The sequence below is a fragment of the Hyperolius riggenbachi genome, chromosome 5 (assembly GCF_040937935.1).
Source record: "Hyperolius riggenbachi isolate aHypRig1 chromosome 5, aHypRig1.pri, whole genome shotgun sequence".
NCBI classification, from domain to species: domain Eukaryota; kingdom Metazoa; phylum Chordata; class Amphibia; order Anura; family Hyperoliidae; genus Hyperolius; species Hyperolius riggenbachi.
In genome coordinates, this window is record NC_090650.1 from 174,589,463 (window position 1) to 174,608,645 (window position 19,183).

At 43.4% G+C, this 19,183-nt stretch overlaps 1 protein-coding gene across 1 annotated transcript; it reads right to left on the reverse strand.

The window, feature by feature from the left end:
- Positions 1-3,614: 3,614 nt before the first annotated feature.
- Positions 3,615-4,598, reverse strand: LOC137519351 (paraneoplastic antigen Ma1 homolog). The gene has a single exon (XM_068238305.1). It carries the CDS (start codon positions 4,596-4,598, stop codon positions 3,615-3,617), a length of 984 nt encoding a protein of 327 aa, XP_068094406.1.
- Between the last annotated feature and the right edge of the window lie 14,585 nt (positions 4,599-19,183).

Sequence of the window (19,183 nt, forward strand, 5' to 3'; positions counted from 1 at the left end):
TGGCCAATAAAATCTGTCTCTCACGAGCCCCAAAGTTCTGTCATAACCCAGATGGCCATGTCCATTTCGTATCTGAAGCCGGTCCCACTCTTTGACCAACAGCCTTGCCATTGGGTGAACATCTGTACGAAGAATGTCAACTTGATTCTTCCCTAAGGCTGTCACTGCTAATTTTCCTAAAGGATCTTCCGTATGATCTCTTCTGAGATCACTGTTGCTCAACGCTAGTAATGAAGAAGCCTGCAGAGTGACTAGATTGCAATAGAATGAAGGTAGGCTTTCGGCTGGTAGAGCTAGGTTCTGGGCCCAACATTCACTTCTCTGCTGGACTGTTGAAAATTGGCACATAGCTCTCACTCCTGATGCAGGTATTTCTACCCATTCATCATCAGGGTGTAAGTCTTCATGAGGTCTACGGGATAGACCATCAGCATCTCCATTCTGGGTGCCCGGACGGTACTTCAGACTGAAATTGTAGTTAGACAGGACAGCCATCCATCTGTGTCCAGTGGCATCCAACTTTGCAGTAGTCTGTATGTATGTCAAAGGATTAGGGATGGTCGGAAATGCCAATTTCCGATTCCGCGGTAAATCCGCATTCCGCCATTGCCAAATACCGATTCCGCTTTCCGCTACCAATTTCCGCATTCCAATGCGGAATTTCCGCCGGAAATCGCGGAAATTCCGTCCGACTTTAACATCGATTTTCTCAAAAACTATAAGGTCTTTTTGAAAACTTTTTTTTGCATCTTGTTCAGAAGATTCTGCTTAATAAACGCTGAAAATTTGGTGTTTCTAGGACTTACGGGGGCTTTGCTATTAACCGCTAAAGTCGGCGGATTTTTACTGTAATGTAAATGCAGAAAATAAGCACATGCGGATTTTCTGCATTTTACATTACAGTAAAAATACGCCGACTTTAGCAGTTAATAGCAAATCCCCCTTAAGTCCTAGAAACACCAAATTTTCAGGGTTTATTAAACTGAATCTTCTGAATAAGATGCAAAAAAAAGTTTTCAAAAATACCTTATAGTTTTTGAGAAAATCGATGTTAAAGTCGGGCAGAATTTCCGCGATTTCCGGCGGAAATTTCCGCGATTTCCGGCGGAAATCCGCCTAACACACTTGCATTACCGATTTCCGCATTCCGATGCGGAAATGCAATTTCCGATCGGAATTTCGGAAATTGCATTTCCGTGGAATCCGAATGAGCATCCCTACAAAGGATTATTGTCAGTCTGAACTTCGAACTCAGCTCCATAAAGGTAGTCATGCAGTTTGTCCACTACAGCCCATTTCAGGGCAAGAAATTCCAATTTGTGGGCTGGATAGTTCTTTTCAGTTGGAGATACACTTCGGCTAATGAAAGCCACAGGCCTCAACCCCTGATCTTGCTCCTGATAGAGAACTCCTCCCAGACCTTCTCTGCTAGCATCTACATGGAGTGTATAGGGTTTAGTTGAGTCAGCATAGGCTAGCACTGGAGCATATGGGTAAGACAATGCTTGAGCTTTTCAAATGCTTCATCACACTCAGAGGTCCAGCGGTCCTCAATACACTCTTTAGGCCCTCTTGGTCCCTTCACTTTCTTCAACTTGAAGCCTTCATCTGACTCAGTGACATCCACATCACTTTGAAGCAGTTGGTTTAGTGGACGGGCTGTCTTGGCAAACCCTTGTACAAATCTTCTGTAATAGCTGCAGAACCCAAGAAATGAGCGCAGCTCTGTGATGGTACAGGGCTTCGGCCAAGATGTCACTGCTTCAACTTTGCTGGGATCTGTTGCTATACCCTCTGCAGACACTACGTGTCCGACATATGTCACTGAAGGCTGGAAAAACTTGCATTTGTCCAAGGATAGTTTCAATCCTTCTTTTTCAATCCTATTCAACACTTTCCTTAGCCTTTCCTCATGCTCTTCTAATGTTTTCCCGAAGACAATGATGTCATCCAGGTAGACAAGTACTTCAAGAAGATGCATATCTCCAACTGTTCTTTCCATGAGCCGCTGAAAAGTTGCTGGAGCATTTGATAGACCTTGAGGCATGTCATTAAACTCGAAGAACCCCAGGGGAGTGATAAACGCAGTCTTTTCTCTGTCTCTAGGGTGCATTGGAATTTGGTAGTATCCACTCCTCAGATCTAACATGCTGAACCATTTGCTGCCCACCAAAAAATTAAGTGCATCCTCTATCCGTGGGGTGGTGTATTGATCAGGGATGGTTCGCTGATTCAAAGTGCGGTAGTCAATGCACATGCGTATTGCTCCATTTTTTTTTCTGACAACCACAATGGGGGAGGCATAAGGGCTTCTGGACTCCTGAATCACCCCAGCGGCTTTCAATTCCATCAAGTGCTGTCACAGGTCCTCCAGAACTCCTGGAGCAACTCTTCTTGAGCGTTCCCTAAAGGGCCGATCTTCCTTCAGCCTGATGCTATGCATTTCACTCTTAGAACGACCTATGTCATATTCACTCGTAGAAAAACCGTTCTTCTTTTGCTTCAGCATCTCTTTAATTCGAGCCACCCATTCTGGTGACAAGATACCACCTCCTAAGTCAACATCTTCCAGATTCAGTTCATTTATATTGGTGTTATCACTTGGAGACAAAGGCGTGGCAGCATATACATTTCCCAGATGGACTTGGGAGTGAAGAATAATGGGTGTGCTCCCTTTGTTCTTCAACCCCACTGACAAGGTATCATGTGGGTGTTTCAATTTGTCAGCTGGCCAGACCTCTGGTATTAACTCCAGACCAGGTGGCAATTCTACTTCTGAGCCCATTTCTATCATGAAGTGTGAAGTAACTGTCTTTCCACACATCCTCACTTTTGCCCTTAGACAGGTTTTTCTTCCCGGTTGAATGACATATTCTCTCCCAGGAGGAGACCAGACATGCCCAATCTCTTCTTTTTGGTTGATCTTCTCTTTTTTCAAAGCATAGTACACTGGTTTTAAGAATGGGTGAAGCGAGGGACAGTTCTCAGCCAACTGCAGTCTCAACAATCTCTGAATAAAGTCTGTATTTGCCCCAACCAACATGGCAGCTTCTCCCTTCTCTTTAGGTCTTGGGCACACAACAGCTAGAGTGTCAACTTCTTCGCTGATCCCCACCACTGGTGTAGGGAACTCTAACTTGAGTGAGACATAGCCATCATATGGGAACTTTGTGTCGCTCAGACCCCAGATCTCCAGATCTTCCAGTCTTTGTAGTGGCAAGTGTTTCAGGTGCTTCTGATAAAAGTCTCTGAATAAAATTGTAACTTGAGCCCCAGTGTCCAAAAAAGCCTTGCTATAGATTCCCTCTATCTTAATTGGCATTGGTGGGAAGGCCCAATTAGACCAGCTGACAACTTCTCATTCCTTGTTCTTTCCACTGCCTTACAGTTGGCATGCTAATGAGTGGTAGATGGTCGTCTTAAAGCTTTTGCTGTCTCTTTCAATGGAGCAGGCTTGATGAGTGAGACTCTGAACTGCTCTGAAGGGCGTATGTCTGGCTGTGTTAGTCTTCTGTCATCTGAAGTGAAAATGGATGAAGAATTCGAGGCAGGGGTTCTTTCCTTCATGGTGTTATTTATGGAGCTCTTTGAACTTGGGCACACAGTTGGCTCCTTCACTGAGGCCCTCTGAAGTTTCCCTGCATTGAGTTCACCAAGAACATTTCATTTACTCTCCTCAGATTCTCAGGATTTGGACATCTCCATCTCATGTGTCCTGTCTCTCCACATCGGTAACAGAATCCAATGAATGGTCTTGATCTGACTCCATTTAATTCTTTTCTGACTGCCATACCTGCAGATGCTACATCTGTTTGCTTCTCTTTTGCTAGTGTCTTAACTGTCTTCTGCAGCCCCTCTACTGTCTTGACAATCTGTGTTATTGAATCTGCTAGTGTAGCTACTTGTGACTGTATCTGTGATGCTTCGAAACTAAAGGCACTGTGAACTATTGCTCCTGTTTGTACCTGAGCAGTGCTCCTTTCTTCCAACACTGCTTCTTGCTCTCTGACAGCTTTCACCAACTGATACATTAAAGTTGTCTGTCTTGTTTGTGCCCGCATCTTTATCATGATGGGATCTAGGGGTAATGCACTCTGAAATATCTGCTGAACTCTTTTCTGATCTACTTGGTCTGAGTCTATCCCCTTCTTGAGCATTAGTTGATGAAGTATTCGATCCAACCGCCTAATATACTGGGACAATTTCTCCCCATCCATCTGATAGGTATGAGTGAACTTATATTGAAGCTCTTCCACTGTCTCAGTTCGGCCAAAAACGTCTTGTAAAGCGTTCAGGTAGTCTCTAGCTGAGCAGTCCCTTTTGCTCAATCTTAGATTTCTGATCACTTCTGCGGCCGCCCCTTTGAGACTTTCAGCCACTCGCTGTTTCTTAACAGCTTCCGAAACACTCCATTCTTCTATTACTTGAAGTACTTGATCCAGCCAGGGTTTAAACTCCTCCTCCCCATTTGGTGTGGGCTGAGTCCCTGAAAAGAACTTTAATTTTCGGTATTCAGATGCTAAAGATTCCTGGCCCAGAGTCTCACATTTACTCAATACTTTGGTCAAAGCTTGTACTAACTCAGAGGTGGTGACCATGTCATTTGCATCTACTGACTTGTTTTCAGGCGAAAACTCTGTTCGGACCAATCTAGCTTTAAGTCCCTCTTTCTCAAATTCAGTCCTCAGGGAAATCTAACACTGACACTGGTGTCTCCCACTCAAAAAGAACATCTGTCCTCTCCTCTTCTGTGTCCCTATTCACTTTTATATCTCTAATTAGACAATTTAGTTCTCCTGGGATAATGTCTTCCATCAAATCATAAAGCTGACGGCGGGATAATTTAGTACTAGGGACTATCAATGCCAGTGCTTTGTCTAAGTCCACTCTACAGGTCTGACACCACTCAGTGACTGATTTTGAGTCCATTTTTTTTCGTATTTATTGTGCTTCAAAAGGGTGAAAACGGGCGGAGTTATGGTCTGAAATAATCCCGGACGAGCCCCCAAAATGTAGCGCACCCGTGGGTGTGTCTTAGAAGTAGGATAGTAGGTTCAGACCTCCTTTGCTCCGGTGAACACCCCTTTTTCTTCCCCAATGTTCAGACACAGTTTATATGAACAATGGGCCTGTTTATTTTCAACAGTAAGACCCTAAACAAAATAATGATAAACACACAATCTTGCACACAATATTACTAGTTATAAAATAATACTGTAATATGGTATGTAAAGTAGGGTCAAACTGTTTCTTAAACAGTCATTTCAATCGATTACACTTTTCTCCACAAGGTGTCGCTATAACTAGTTTCACTATAAAGTTAAACTATGCTGAGAATACAATGAAAGTTAGATATTGAGGCTAATCAAATGAAAATACAGCAGCCGAATATCTTAATCCCTGTAAATGGCTTCCAATACTTAAATATACCAAGAAGGAAGAAAAATATAGTACTGGTGGTAGCAAACAGTGGTAGACAGTATAGTTCACTTGTGCAGGAAGATCCCTAACTATTGTCCGAGTCCACACTCCACAGTCTATGATTCCTGCACTTTGCTGAGTTATATGATCCAGAACAGGGTTCTTAGGCTCTAAGCATTTACCTTGTGAGTATTTCAATATCAGCATGAGAAATGTGCACTAGGAGAGTTAGCACAGTGTCTTCCAGACAGACAGCTAGTAACAATGCATCTGGGGTGAATGCAGGGCATTGATGTGTGTTGATCTCACTCTCCTGTCCTGGATGCACTGTTCAAAACACTGTAGAATGGTGTGCAGATCTGTTACCTCTGAGGGCAGAAATACCAGCAACTCACTATGATTAAGTCCTTGGGCTCACTCATTCAAGGAAACAGTTCACCTCTCTGGTCCCAGTGCAGCAGTCATACATCTTGATCTTCTGTCCGGCCAGACAATCCAGTAACTCTGTCTTTAACAGCACACACAGGACACAAGTCAATCCTCTGTTCCTTCTCTCCCCTCCTCCAGGATTATTGCGCCAAAACTTCCCCTCTCCTCAGGAACTGTCCTCTAAAAACTTGGTTCCTAGGTGGCACAGTAATCTTTCCTAAGTGCACCCCTTAGTGGGCATAACTGTGCACTGCATCTCATGAGGGAAATAAAAAGGTTTAGCATTAAACATTACCATTACACAAACCTATGAGGGTGTTACAAGAGAATTTAGAGAAGGGATTTATCCGACCTTCTACTTCCCCGGCCGGGGCAGGGTTCTTTTTTGTAGAAAAAAAAGGATGGTGGTCTGAGACCCTGTATTGATTATAGAGGTCTTAACAAAATCACGGTAAAAAAAACGTTATCCATTACCTTTGATTGACAACCTTTTTGCTCAGGTATCAGAAGCAAAAATGTTCACCAAGCTGGACTTGAGAGGGGCATACAACCTGATCAGAATACGTCAGGGTGATGAGTGGAAGACGGCCTTTAACACTCAAGACGGGCATTACGAGTACTTAGTGATGCCCTTTGGGTTATGCAATGCCCCTGCCGTCTTCCAGGACTTTGTAAATGATCTGTTTCGTGATGTGTTGGGAAAATGTGTAGTTATCTATTTAGATACATTTTTTTTTTTTTTGAAAATGTATTTATTGGTATTTCAACATTTCTTACATCTTTGAACATGAGAGGATTAGTACATAGCACTGCATATATGACATTACTACGTAGTGATACAATTATGCTTAAAACTTCATCACATAGTTTGATTATTTACTTGCATACATGTGAATGAGCGATCACTACGCATTAAAACTTACTGAATTATAAGTTTGTGCCATCGTTACTTTAAATTTGCTGCTTTTAATAAAGTTGCTTTGCCTAACTAGTATTTATAGTGCACTGATTTGATTTTTGATGTTTTCTTTCTCCTCCCTCCTCTCTGAACACTAACATTAATTTTAAAGCCCCCCTAACCCCTATCCCTCCCCAGTCACATCATTTCCTCTATATATATGGAGCTATAGTCGGGTCCACATCCCCGGTGCAGACCCGATCCTGAAAGGATAATGCATGTTATCATAGATCAGACAGTAACAAGAAAATAGACATAATAAACAAGCGATTTATAGGCCGAAGATTAAGTTAGGTGACGGCTAGGCGACCCAAAGTACCTTGCAGATCTTCCATGGCATACCAGCTGGTATATTTAAAGGGTTCCATCAGGGTCTTAATGTCAGAAGTAGTGAATGTAGATATAATGAAGGGTTTCCATCTACTGAAGAATTTCTTTGAACTCTTTTCTTTATGAAGTAATGTTCCTATTTTCTCCATTGCAAATAGCTCTAGCATTTCTGCCTGTAGATCCCATGTAGACGGGTTTGTAGGATATATCCATCTGTTGAAGATAGCTTTGCGCGCGGCACAAAGTATAATGTGGGCTAAGTCAGATGGTGTCGTCGTTTTTATAGAGGGGTCCATGCTTGTGGGTACAATATTGAATAGAAACAGCAGAGGTTCTTTAACAAGCATTTTTTTGCATATTTGATTTATATAGGTGATCACTTTAGACCAGAATTTCTCTATTTTTGGGCAGGCCCAGATACAGTGGTAGAGGTCAGCTCGTGGGTGTTTGCATTTTGGACATTTGGATTCATATTTTGCTGGTGGAGTTATGGGATTAAAGTTGAAAGCGTATTTAGCATGATGTATTAGTAGAAAATACGATTCTCTCCAGTTTTCACTGATGATGAGTTTTCGGACTTTTAAATAGGCTTCACACATGTTCTCTATAAGTTGTGGGTCCTGAAAGTATTTAGTCCATCCCTTAAAGCATTTTGAGGCATACTGTTTTCCTTGCACTTGTAATAAAGTATGATGAATAGAAGACAAAGATAAATTGTCTACTGTTGGTGCTATAAATTTATCAAAGGGTGTGATAGTGGCTATGTTAGCAATGTTGAGTAGCTGCGAGTTGACATGAGATCTGATTTGTGCAAAATTAAGAAATTGTGATCTAGGGATCTGAAACGATTCACATATGTTGGGGAAGGTTTTCCATTTATGTGTGTCTAGGTTCAGTAGTTGGCCTAAATTAGTAAGACCTTTTTTTTCCCATTTAAGGAAGCCCTCATGTTGCATACCCTGGGGGAAATTGGGGTTGCCCCATAATGATGCATATTTTGATACCCTCCATGGCATTCTAAATATTTTCCTCAATTCCCTCCAGACTAGCACTGTGTCTCTGAATAGAATGCTGTGTTTGAGTCTGGAGGGAAGTGATGCCCAAGTTCCATGTAGTATACCTACTAGTGACCAAGGTTCGGCAATGCTTGCCTCTAGTTTGTAGTCAGAAAATTTGGAAGTCTGAAAAATCCAGTCACGTACGTGTCTGGTTAGGCAGGCTATATTGTACCTTCTAATGTCGGGGATACCCAGTCCCCCATGTTCCTTGGACAAGGACAGTTTTTTTAGAGATATTCTGGCCCTTTTATTGCGCCATAAAAAGTTAGAAATCGCTTTTTGTAATTGCTGTATTTCTCTGTGTCTAAATAGGAGAGGTAGTACTTGCATGGGATACAGCAGTCTTCCGAAAGTTACCATTTTTATCAATGCTGCCCTACCCATAAGATTCAGCGGCAGATTGGCCCAATTTTTAAGTTGATCTATCACTTTTTTCACCAGTGGTGTAATATTTAAATTATATAAAGAGTAGGGGTCTGGTCCAATTTTGATGCCCAGGTAGGTAATTGGGCCTGAAGTAACCTTTACTCCCCAATCATGGTTTGCAGGGATGGTGGCGTTTCTGGATAAGAACATCAGTTCACTCTTAGTAGGATTGATTCGAAAGCCTGATAGTGCTCCTACTTCAGATATTAATTTTAATATGGGTGGGAGTTGTTTGCTTGGGTCAGTGAGGAAAAGCATGATGTCATCCGCAAATATAGCTTGCTGTACAGGGTGATTATTGAGGAGGATTCCTACATTTTTATTTATGAGTAGTCTGGCTAGCGGTTCCAAAGATAAATTAAACAACAGGGGTGACAAGGGACAGCCCTGTCGTGTACCTCTGGAGATATTAAATGAAGAGGAGAGATATCCTGGTAAATGTATTCTTGCTGTGGGTGCCTGATATATTGATTGAATTAAATTTAAGAAATTACCCGTAAAGCCCATCCTGCAGAGCGTCAGTTTCATCCATTGCCAATTTACAGCGTCAAACGCTTTTTCAGCGTCCAATGTCAGGACTGCTGCTTGCTTATGTGTAGTGGGGTATGTCCTGACACTCTCCAGGACAGCCAAGAGTTTTCTGACATTAGTCACTGCTGATCTTCCTTTTGTGAATCCTGTCTGATTGTGATTAATGAGTTTTGGGGTTATGTGAGCTAATCTGTTGGCCATTATCTTTGTGAGTAGTTTCATGTCCTGATTTATTAATGATATTGGTCTGTAGGACTCGGGGGTGAGGGGGTCTTTGTCTTTTTTTAATAATAATTTGATATATGCTTCATTCCCTGATTTTAAAGTTATTTGGTCCAGTAGGATTGTATTATATAGTTTCGTGAGTGTTGGGGCAATTTCTGTTTTTATGCTTTTAAAAAATTCAGCAGGGAGGCCATCTGGCCCAGGGGCCTTATGATTAGACAGATCAGTGATTGCGGCGGTAACTTCTTCTTGAGCAATTGATGCATTTAAGGTTTCTAGATCTTCTGGTGCTATTTTAGTGAGATTTGCTTCTTCAAGCCAGTGGTGTGCCTTTATATCTATATCTCCTGAAGGTTGTGTGTAAAGGGTCTTGTAGTATTCAGAAAAATTAGTAGCTATTTCTTTGGGGTGAGAAGTTATATTACCCTGCTGGTCGCTAAGTTTTAAGATTGGGGTAGGGGCAAATATGCCTTTGGATATGTTAGCTAGTAATCTACCAGATTTATTGCCATGTTTGAAAAAAAAATGACGTTTATTGGGTTGTAATTGTATTTCCCTAAGTTTTAACCATTTGTCTGCCTCTGTTTTGTGTTTGATCCATTCGGCTCGTGTATTGGGTGAGGAGGATTGCTGATAGCATTGGTATGCCTGCCTAACCTTATTGATTGTACTTAAATACGCTTCATTTGTCTTTTTTTTTCTTGTAGAGGAGTATGCTAAGATCCTACCTCTTAGTACTGCTTTGGCAGTGTCCCAGAATAGGGAGATATCTTCAATATGCGCTTTGTTGTCCTCATAGTATTCTAGCCACCATCCCTGCAAAGATTGAGTAAAGCTGTCATCTCCATATAGGTGAGAAGGGAACCTCCATAATATATCTGTCCCATGTGGGATCTTTTCCAATATATCTATTTCTACTGGGGCGTGGTCGGAGATTAAAATATCGTGAATAGAAGCTGATATGAGTCTAGGGGCATAATTATTACCTATCCAGAGGCTATCAATGCGGGAAAAAGATGAATGAGGTGCGGAGAAAAAAGTGAATTCTCTATCGTATGGGTGGAGAAATCTCCAAGCATCTGTAATTTGTAGGGGGTTGAGAAGATTTGTTAGTAGCGAGTGTTTGGGTCTTTGTTTTATTCCCTTGTTTTCATTCTTAGTATCTTCTATGTAATTTGGCACCTCATTCCAATCTCCTCCCAATATGAGAGACTCCGGATTCTCCTTAAGTAATGTGGACTGCAATTTATCATAAAACACTGATTTGTTATCATTTGGGCCATAAATATTGTATATGGTGAGAAGATCGCCCGGGAGATGAATTTTGACAGCTACACAGCGTCCCTCTCTGTCTGAATAGTGTAAATCCACCTTACCCCGTAAACGTTTGTTAACTAAAATGATTACTCCTGCTTTCCTACCTATGGCTGACGATCCCAAGCAATGTCCCACCCAGTTCTTATGCATGAATTTTATCTCTTCTTCTCTTAGATGCGTTTCCTGTAATAGTGCTATGTCTACTTGTAATTTTTTTAGATGTCTCAGGATCTGCGATCGCTTAATAGGCGAGCGCAGTCCCTTAACATTCCATGAGCAGATTTTCACTGTCATGTCTGACGTTTTTCCTGTGTCTCCCGAACGATCTTCACACGACTCAACATTATCACATTAGTTGTATATAAGGAAATGATGTGACTCCCTCCCTTTCCCCTTAACAGTACCCCGAAATTGTATGAAAAGTATTGAACACTAACCCTGCTCCCAACGTGGAATGGGTTTAAGTGAATTATCATAAAAATATAAACATGAAGTAACCTTCCTCTGGGAAATAACAGCATTTCTCCAATTAGGTATTGACTTCACCTCTTCCCTGCAGACTTGCGATAAGCTTCCTTACTACCAAAGCACTCACAACAAACAACAGCATATGACATGTTAGTAATGTATAGATATTATAATTCAGAAGATATGATTTATATCTGAACCTGTTAATTCACAGGATTCTTATGATTATTTCTAGTTACCCGCTGGAGGTATAATACGTCACCCCCTTTCCTGCGACGGTGACTTCTGAGCTCGCGGAGATGCTTCTGGGGGGGTATGTATAGCGATTTTATGTGTTTTAAGAAAGTTTTCAGCTTCCTTTGGTGTTTTGAACACATGTATCTGGCCTCCCTGGTCTGTGATGCGTAGCGTGGCTGGATATAGTAATGCGAATCGTATTTTCTTTTTGATGAGGGCAGAGCAAATGGGTGTGAAAGCCTGCCGCTTTAGTGAGACCTCCTGTGAATAGTCATTAAAGATCTTGATTGGAGTGTCCTCGTAGGTCAGCGTCCCTTCCATATCTTTATATGCTCTGAGTATCGTGGCCTTGTCTGTGTAATCTAAATATTTCGCCATAACCATTCTGGGCCTTGGGTTTTTCTTGTCTGTTCGTATCTGGCCTACTCTATGCGCCCTTTCAGTCTTGCAGGCTTCCGTGATGGATAGCAGATCTGGTAGTGTTTTTTCGCAGAATTCTTTTAGGTCTTCTGCTTTAAATGACTCTGGAAGGCCTACTATACGTAAGTTACTCCGCCTGGAGCGATTTTCAAGATCCTCTATTCGCGTATGAAAGGTATTATTCTTTCTTTCTGTATCTTTCAATCTGATATGGGCATCATGTAAGTCATCTTCACATGTGGATATTCTTTTTTCTGCTTCTTTGAGCCTATGTGCCTGCGCTTGCATGTCTTTAGTAATGGCGGACAGGGATTTAGTTATTGCGGCTTCCACTATGCTGTGCAGGTCGGGCATGAGGTATTTAGCGACCTCTTTGGCTAGGGATTTGGGGTGTTGCAGATGTCTCTTACCCTGCCTCTGCTCTGGGTGCCCGTCTTCTTCCCAGTCGTGTATCGAGGATTCGTCTGTGGCGTAGCCTTCAGTATATCGGGCCTGCTCCGCCATCTTGCCGCGTGGTGAGTCACGAGGGCGGTCTCCGTGCTTTGCCGCTGACCTGGTGAGGTATCGATCCATGCGTGGCCTCTGTGGCTTTGGGACCGTATTTGGTGTCCTAGGGGGTAGATGCCAAGCTTCTTCCAGGATTTTTGCTAGTTGTTTGGTGTGGTGCTTAGCGGAGCTCCGCTATCGCATTCCTTCCCTGCAGGCGCCGGAACCGGAAGTCCTATTTAGATACATTTTAATCTATTCTAGTAATTTATCATAGCATCGTCAGCATGTGAAATTGGTTTTGCAGATTTTGAGAGAGAATTCTTTGTTTGCTAAGATGGAGAAATGCTTATTTGAGGTCACCTTTTCTTGGGTACATAATTTCCGATACTGGCGGAGCTAGCGATGGCCGCGTGAGGACGCTTTTCACATGGGCTCCCTTCTTACCCCAGCCTTTTAGCTCGCTAGACGGAGCAACTCCAGGGATGCTCGGATGTGCCTCATCCACGAATTCGGAAATCGGCGTGGCTGCAAAAAAAAATCCGCACTCGGCCCCGCCGCATGCGGATTTTCGTTCGCGTCCACGCAACCACGCGGATTTTCTGCCGTGAATGGCGTAATCACGCGTGGATTCCCGCCCGGAGGCGGATTTTCTTTTAACGTTAATAACAAAGCCCCCATACATGCTACAATCCCCCAAATTGCATGGATTATCGAGGTGATAAGGGGCAACATAACTTCAACATAAAAAATTCCCAAAAATTTTTTTTTTCTAGAGAAAATGGATTTTAAAGTGAAATCAACACTTTAAATGGGGCTATTAATTGGTAATAAGTGGTTTTAAAAAGGGATATACGCGTTAAGCAGTCAAAGAGGTGAAGGCGAGTTCCAATGGCACTTGGCGGCAAAGGTACCGCTGGAGGAGGATGAGTGGCTGACGCCAAAAAGGCCCCAGAGAGGTTTTTGTAATTTTTTTTTGGTTTTTTTTGCAGCAATTAGCAATGACATCGCAGCAGAGTTGTCAGTGGACACGGGCAGTGTGAACGCAGAGTGCAGTGGTGGTAGCGACTGAGTCAGGAGAAGGACTATGCGGGCGGTCAGTTCAGCAGCACAGAAGGACCACGGCAACATACTGGTAGTAGTAGTAGCAGCACAGCGTCATAGTGCTGGCCAAAAAATTAAATGCACTCGGTGACCCGGGCAGTGTGAACGTAGACAGAGTACATTGGTGGAAGCGAGTGAGTCAGGAGGAGGAGAACAATGCCGGCGGTCAATTCAGCAGCACAGAAGGACCATGGCAACATACTGGTGGTAGTAGTAGCAGCACAGCGTCATAGTGCTGGCCAAAAAATTAAATGCACCTGGTGACCCGGGCAGTGATAACGCAGACAGAGTACATTGGTGGTACCGTGGTAGCGACTGAGTCAGGAGGAGGAGGAGGACAAAGCGGGCGTTCAGTTCAGCAGCAGCAGCAGCAGCACAGAAGGACCATGGCAACATACTGGTGCTGAATATATAAAGTCAGCGCAGGTCTATAGTAATACAGCTTTCATCATTTTTTGGTATACAGGATCTTCGAACAAAAGGGTAAAGAAGCAAGGCTTACCAGATTCCAACAACCCACATTATAAGGTTGTAAACGAGTTTGATAGGTGGTCCGCAGAACTTTCAAATGGTGTCGTTTCACCAGCGATGTTGCACACTACAGATTCCTCCGGAATATAGTAGATATCCTGAGATCGCAGAGACTCACCAAAGGGGAGTCCAGTAGGATAGTGACATGAAAAAGATATACGGCACATCTAAGTGTAAACCGTCTTTATTACATAACAAGTAAAACAATTAAAAACAAGGATAAAGGAAAACTCACATACGGGGCCCGTGCACTGGGAACCCCGAAAAAGTAGCGCGCATAAAATGGTCAATAGAAGACCTCAAATAAAATGGTGCCGCCTGTCGCCTTCCCGACCGGTTTCGCAATCTTGCGTCATCAGGGGAGAAAGGCGACCAGGCGGCCAACACCAACTTTATAACATTTTTGAATTAAAAAGTGGGAGTGGTTAGGCTCCACCTTATTCAGACTACACTAGTCAAAGGCAGAAAGCATCAAACATGAAATAAAACATTGTGACAAATTGCATTGTGTCAGAGAGACAGTAGCAAAAGATCTCTCAGATAGTGTGAATAAAAAGAGGTGAATGCAATATTACCTGCATATTCAATTCGTAGTAGGCTAGTTAAGGCTAAATTAAAAGCTAGATTGATTACTCTGCCCTAGGGCATATCTTTCCTATGTAGAAGCTTCTTTCTAGATGAAAAGCAGGCACTTCCTGTACCAGAAGTAGTCACTGGAACTCAGGAAGTAGCCTTGCACTCCACCAGGGTCAAGTGGAGCACAAGTTCTTCCTGTGAAGGGAAAAAAAAAAAAAAAAAATCCAATGCGTATGCAATGACGCATATGATCATAAAAACGTGAACAATGAAGCACATAGCAGTGCAGTGCGACTATACATATGCATGAAGTGTACTCAGGTGTGCAATGAAAAGCGCGTCTAATGTACTATACTAAGAAGGTGCATAAATCTGTATGCATAGTAAAAACAATGAAATGATAAAACAGCCTCCATGGGAGCTCCAGGGACCTTAAGTGGTGAAAGTGAAGAACATCCATAGTGATCATGCAAGACAGATCCCATAGGTATCCGATAGATGGAAATTATGCAAAGTTATGCAAATGTATATACACAGCAGTGTAATGCGGCTATGACTACGCATAAAGACTACTTAAGCGTGCCATAAAGAGCACATCTAAAGTGAAAGCGGTCTCTACTACAATGTAGAACACGCATGCGGCGAAGCATAAAGCAACAAAAAGCGCACATAGGGACAAAAATCCACTGCGAGCATCTAAACCGACATATAAAAAAATAATTGATCTTATGCTGCAATGAAGTCGCATTTAGTTAAAATAATTAAAAAAAAAAAAAATGCAATGCGTATGCAGTGACGCATACGATCATAAAAGCGTAAACAATGAAGCACATAGCAGTGCAGTGCGACTATACATATGCATGAAGTGTGCTTAGGTGTGACATGAAAGGCACGTCTAATATACTGTACTAAGAAAGTGCATAAATATGTATGTATAGTGGAGACAATGAAATGATAGAACAGCCTCCGTGGGAGCTCTGGGGACCTCAAGTGGTGAAAGTGAGGAGCATCCATAGTGATCATGCAAGACAGATCCCATAGGTATCCGATAAATGGAAATTATGCAAAATTATGCAAATTCATATACTCAGCCGTGTGGTGCGGCTATGATTATGCATAGAAAACTCCATGCACCGATAACAGAGGACAACAGACAGCACTCTGTGGGGTAGGGAGCAACAAAAGGAAAAAGAGGGACCACGACCTCCCAATATATCCTATCATGGCCGTTTCTACCCCCGTGCGGGGCGTGCCGCCGCCCGGGGCGCTGCTGGGAGGGGGGCGCTGTGATGGAGGGGGGAGCCGCAGCCGCGGGGAGGGCAGCCCGACCTCTCCCTCCCTCTCCCTGGGCCGCCCTCCATGCGATCCCCCCTCGGACGAAGTGCAGAGTAATGCGCAGGGAAGCGCTATAGAAAACTACTCACCTCGCTGGCTCCAAGCGCTGCTCTCTCGCCGCCAGTCTCATCTCTGCCTACACACGCTGATACACACACACTGCTAAACAGGAAGCAGCGTGTGTGTGTATCAGCGTGTAGGCAGAGAGAGGAGACTGGCGGCGAGAGAGCAGCGCTTGGAGCCAGCGAGGTGAGTAGTTTTCTATAGCGCTTCCCTGCGCATTACTCTGCACTTCGTCCGAGGGGGGATCGCATGGAGGGCGGCCCAGGGAGAGGGAGGGAGAGGTCGGGCTGCCCTCCCCGCGGCTGCGGCTCCCCCCTCCATCGTGGGGGGCACCTACCTAACCTATACTGGGGCAGCTACCTATCTAACCTATCCTGGGGGGCACCTACCTATCTAACCTATCCTGGGGGGCACCTACCTAATCTAACCTATACTGGGGGGCACCTACCTATCTAACCTATGCTGGGGGGCAGCTACCTAATCTAACCTATACTGGGGGGCAGCTACCTAATCTAACCTATACTGGGGGGCACCTACCTAATCTAACCTATACTGGGGGGCACCTACCTAATCTAACCTATACTGGGGGGGGCACCTACCTAATCTAACCTATACTGGGGGGGGCACCTACCTAATCTAACCTATACTGGGGGGGGCACCTACCTAATCTAACCTATACTGGGTGGCAGCTACCTAATCTAACCTATACTGAGGAGGCAGCTACCTAATCTAACATATACTGGGCGGCACCTACCTATCTAACCTATACTGGGGGGCACCTACCTATCTAACCTATACTGGGGGGCACCTACCTATCTAACCTATACTGGTGAGCAGCTACCTATCTAACCTATACTGGGGAGCAGCTACCTATCTAACCTATACTGGGGGAAGCTACCTATCTAACCTATACTGGGGGGCACCTACCTAATCTAACCTATAGTGGGAGCATTAACTTATCTAACCTGTATTGGGGGCACCTACCTACCTACCTAGCTAGTCTATACAGGTGACAACTATACTGGCTACCTATATTGGAGGCACCTACCTAACTAACCTATACTGGGGGGCACCTTCCTATCTAACCTATAGTGGGAGCATTAACTTATCTAACCTGTATTGGGGGCACCTACCTACCTAGCTAGTCTATACAGGTGACAACTATACTGGCTACCTATATTGGAGGCACCTACCTAACTAACCTATACTGGGGGCATCTACCCATCTAAGCTATGCGGGGGGCAACTATTCTGGCTACCTATATTAGAGGCACCCACCTAGCTAACCTGTAGTGGGGGCACCTAACTATCTAACTTATACCGGGGACGCCTGCCTATCTAACCTATACTGTGGGCAACTATACTGGCTACCTATACTGGAGGCACCTACCTGGCTAACCTATACCGGAGGCAACTATACTGGCTCACCTATGCCTGGCTACCTATACTGGGGTACCTATAGCTGGCTACCTATACTGGGGTACCTATTCTGGGGGAATCTATACTGAGTGCAACTAGACCTGGCTAACCTACACTGTGGGCACCCATACCTTGCTTCGGGGGGGGGGGGCGCAATTTTTACACCCTCGCCCTGGGTGCATTTTAGCCTAGAAACTGCACTGTATCCTATCAAAATTAAGAGGGTATATAAATTTGTATGCTTGGTGAAAAAACAGTGACAGAATAGAACAGCCTCAAACGGAGCTCCGAGGGCATCTAGTGGTGAAATGAGAAACAGTCACAATAATCGTGCAAGACAGGCCCCAAAGGAAACAGTGAAATTTATGCAAAAAATTAAAAATTATTAAAAAATATTAAAAATGCAGTCAAATTGACCAGTATATGCGGGCCTTACAAAAAAGCATGCAAATGTATGGAAAATAAAAAATATGATAAAGCATTAAGAATTATTGATAAAACAGTTTACATCCAGTTCAATATTCAAACCAGCTGGACTGAGGGTATTCAGTCTAAAGATCCATTCAGTTTCTAATCTCGATATATCTCTTTCTAAATTTTGTCCCCTCCAGCATCTTTTAGTACCATCGATAACACAAAACTTCAAGCCTGAGGGGTTCCTGTCGTGATGGAGGGCAAAATGTTTTGAGACCGAATGATCCTTAAACCCTTTACGTATAAGGTAGACGTGTTCTCCCAATCTTTCTTTAAAGGTTCTAGTGGTTCTACCTACATATCTCAGTCCACAAGGACATTCTAAAAGATAAACTATATGTGTGCTTTCGCATGTGAAAAGACGTCTAATCTGCAGTGTGGGACTTCGGTGATCATTCCCAGCAAAGGAAGTAATTTTTCTGGGCATATTAATGCAAGCCTTACAACCTTTGCATTTCTTGCATCGAAAAAAACCTTTTAGGGGTAATAGATGGGCAGAGGCAGTTTTAGGTGGATCTATATGGCTATGTACAAGGCGATCTCTAAGATTAGGCGCTCTCCTGAAGATAACTCCCGGATTGTCCGCAAGCATAGGACCAATCACTGGATCACTCCTCAGGAGATGCCAATTCTTGTACAAAACTTTTTTTATGTCTTTGTGTTGGATATTATATTGAGTGAGAAAGTTAATGCCATTCTGTTTAGTAGTATCCACTGTTCTATTTCTCTTGGTGAAAGACCGGACCTCCTGACCAATCTCATCCCTCACAGATACAAGGTCTGAGGCCGGGTAGCCTTTATCTTTAAATCTAGAGATAAGAAGGTCACTTTGGATAAAATAATCAGTTTGGGAGGAGCAATTCCTACGCACACGGTGGAATTGACTCCTAGGTACCCCCTTAAGCCATGGACGATAGTGACAACTAGTAGTAGGAATAAAGCTATTTCTGTCAGTCTCTTTGAAAAAGGTTTTTGTAGTAAATTGATTGTTGTCAAGAGAATTGATATTGACCAGATTCAGAATAAATTAAATCCCTTTAAGGACTCAGAGGAGTATGATGCTCTTTCTGATGACTTACAGGGATATTTACGCAAAATGGATAATGATATTAAAAAGAAAAAACAAAAGAAATATCAAAGGGATTTTATGGATTATAAGAAAGGAATTGTTTTCAAATGGCAGAATAAAAATGGAAAAGATGGTGATCCAGTGGATAAACCCACGGACACCGGCATTACTCCCTGTCCGGATCCAAAAAAGAGGCCCCCTTTTTCCCATCCCCCTCCTAAGTCTCTGCTTAGGCCCCCTCCCCCTCCACCTCCCAGGCATCCGCCTAGGCATATTCATAATAATGGATATGACCCACCACGTCAAC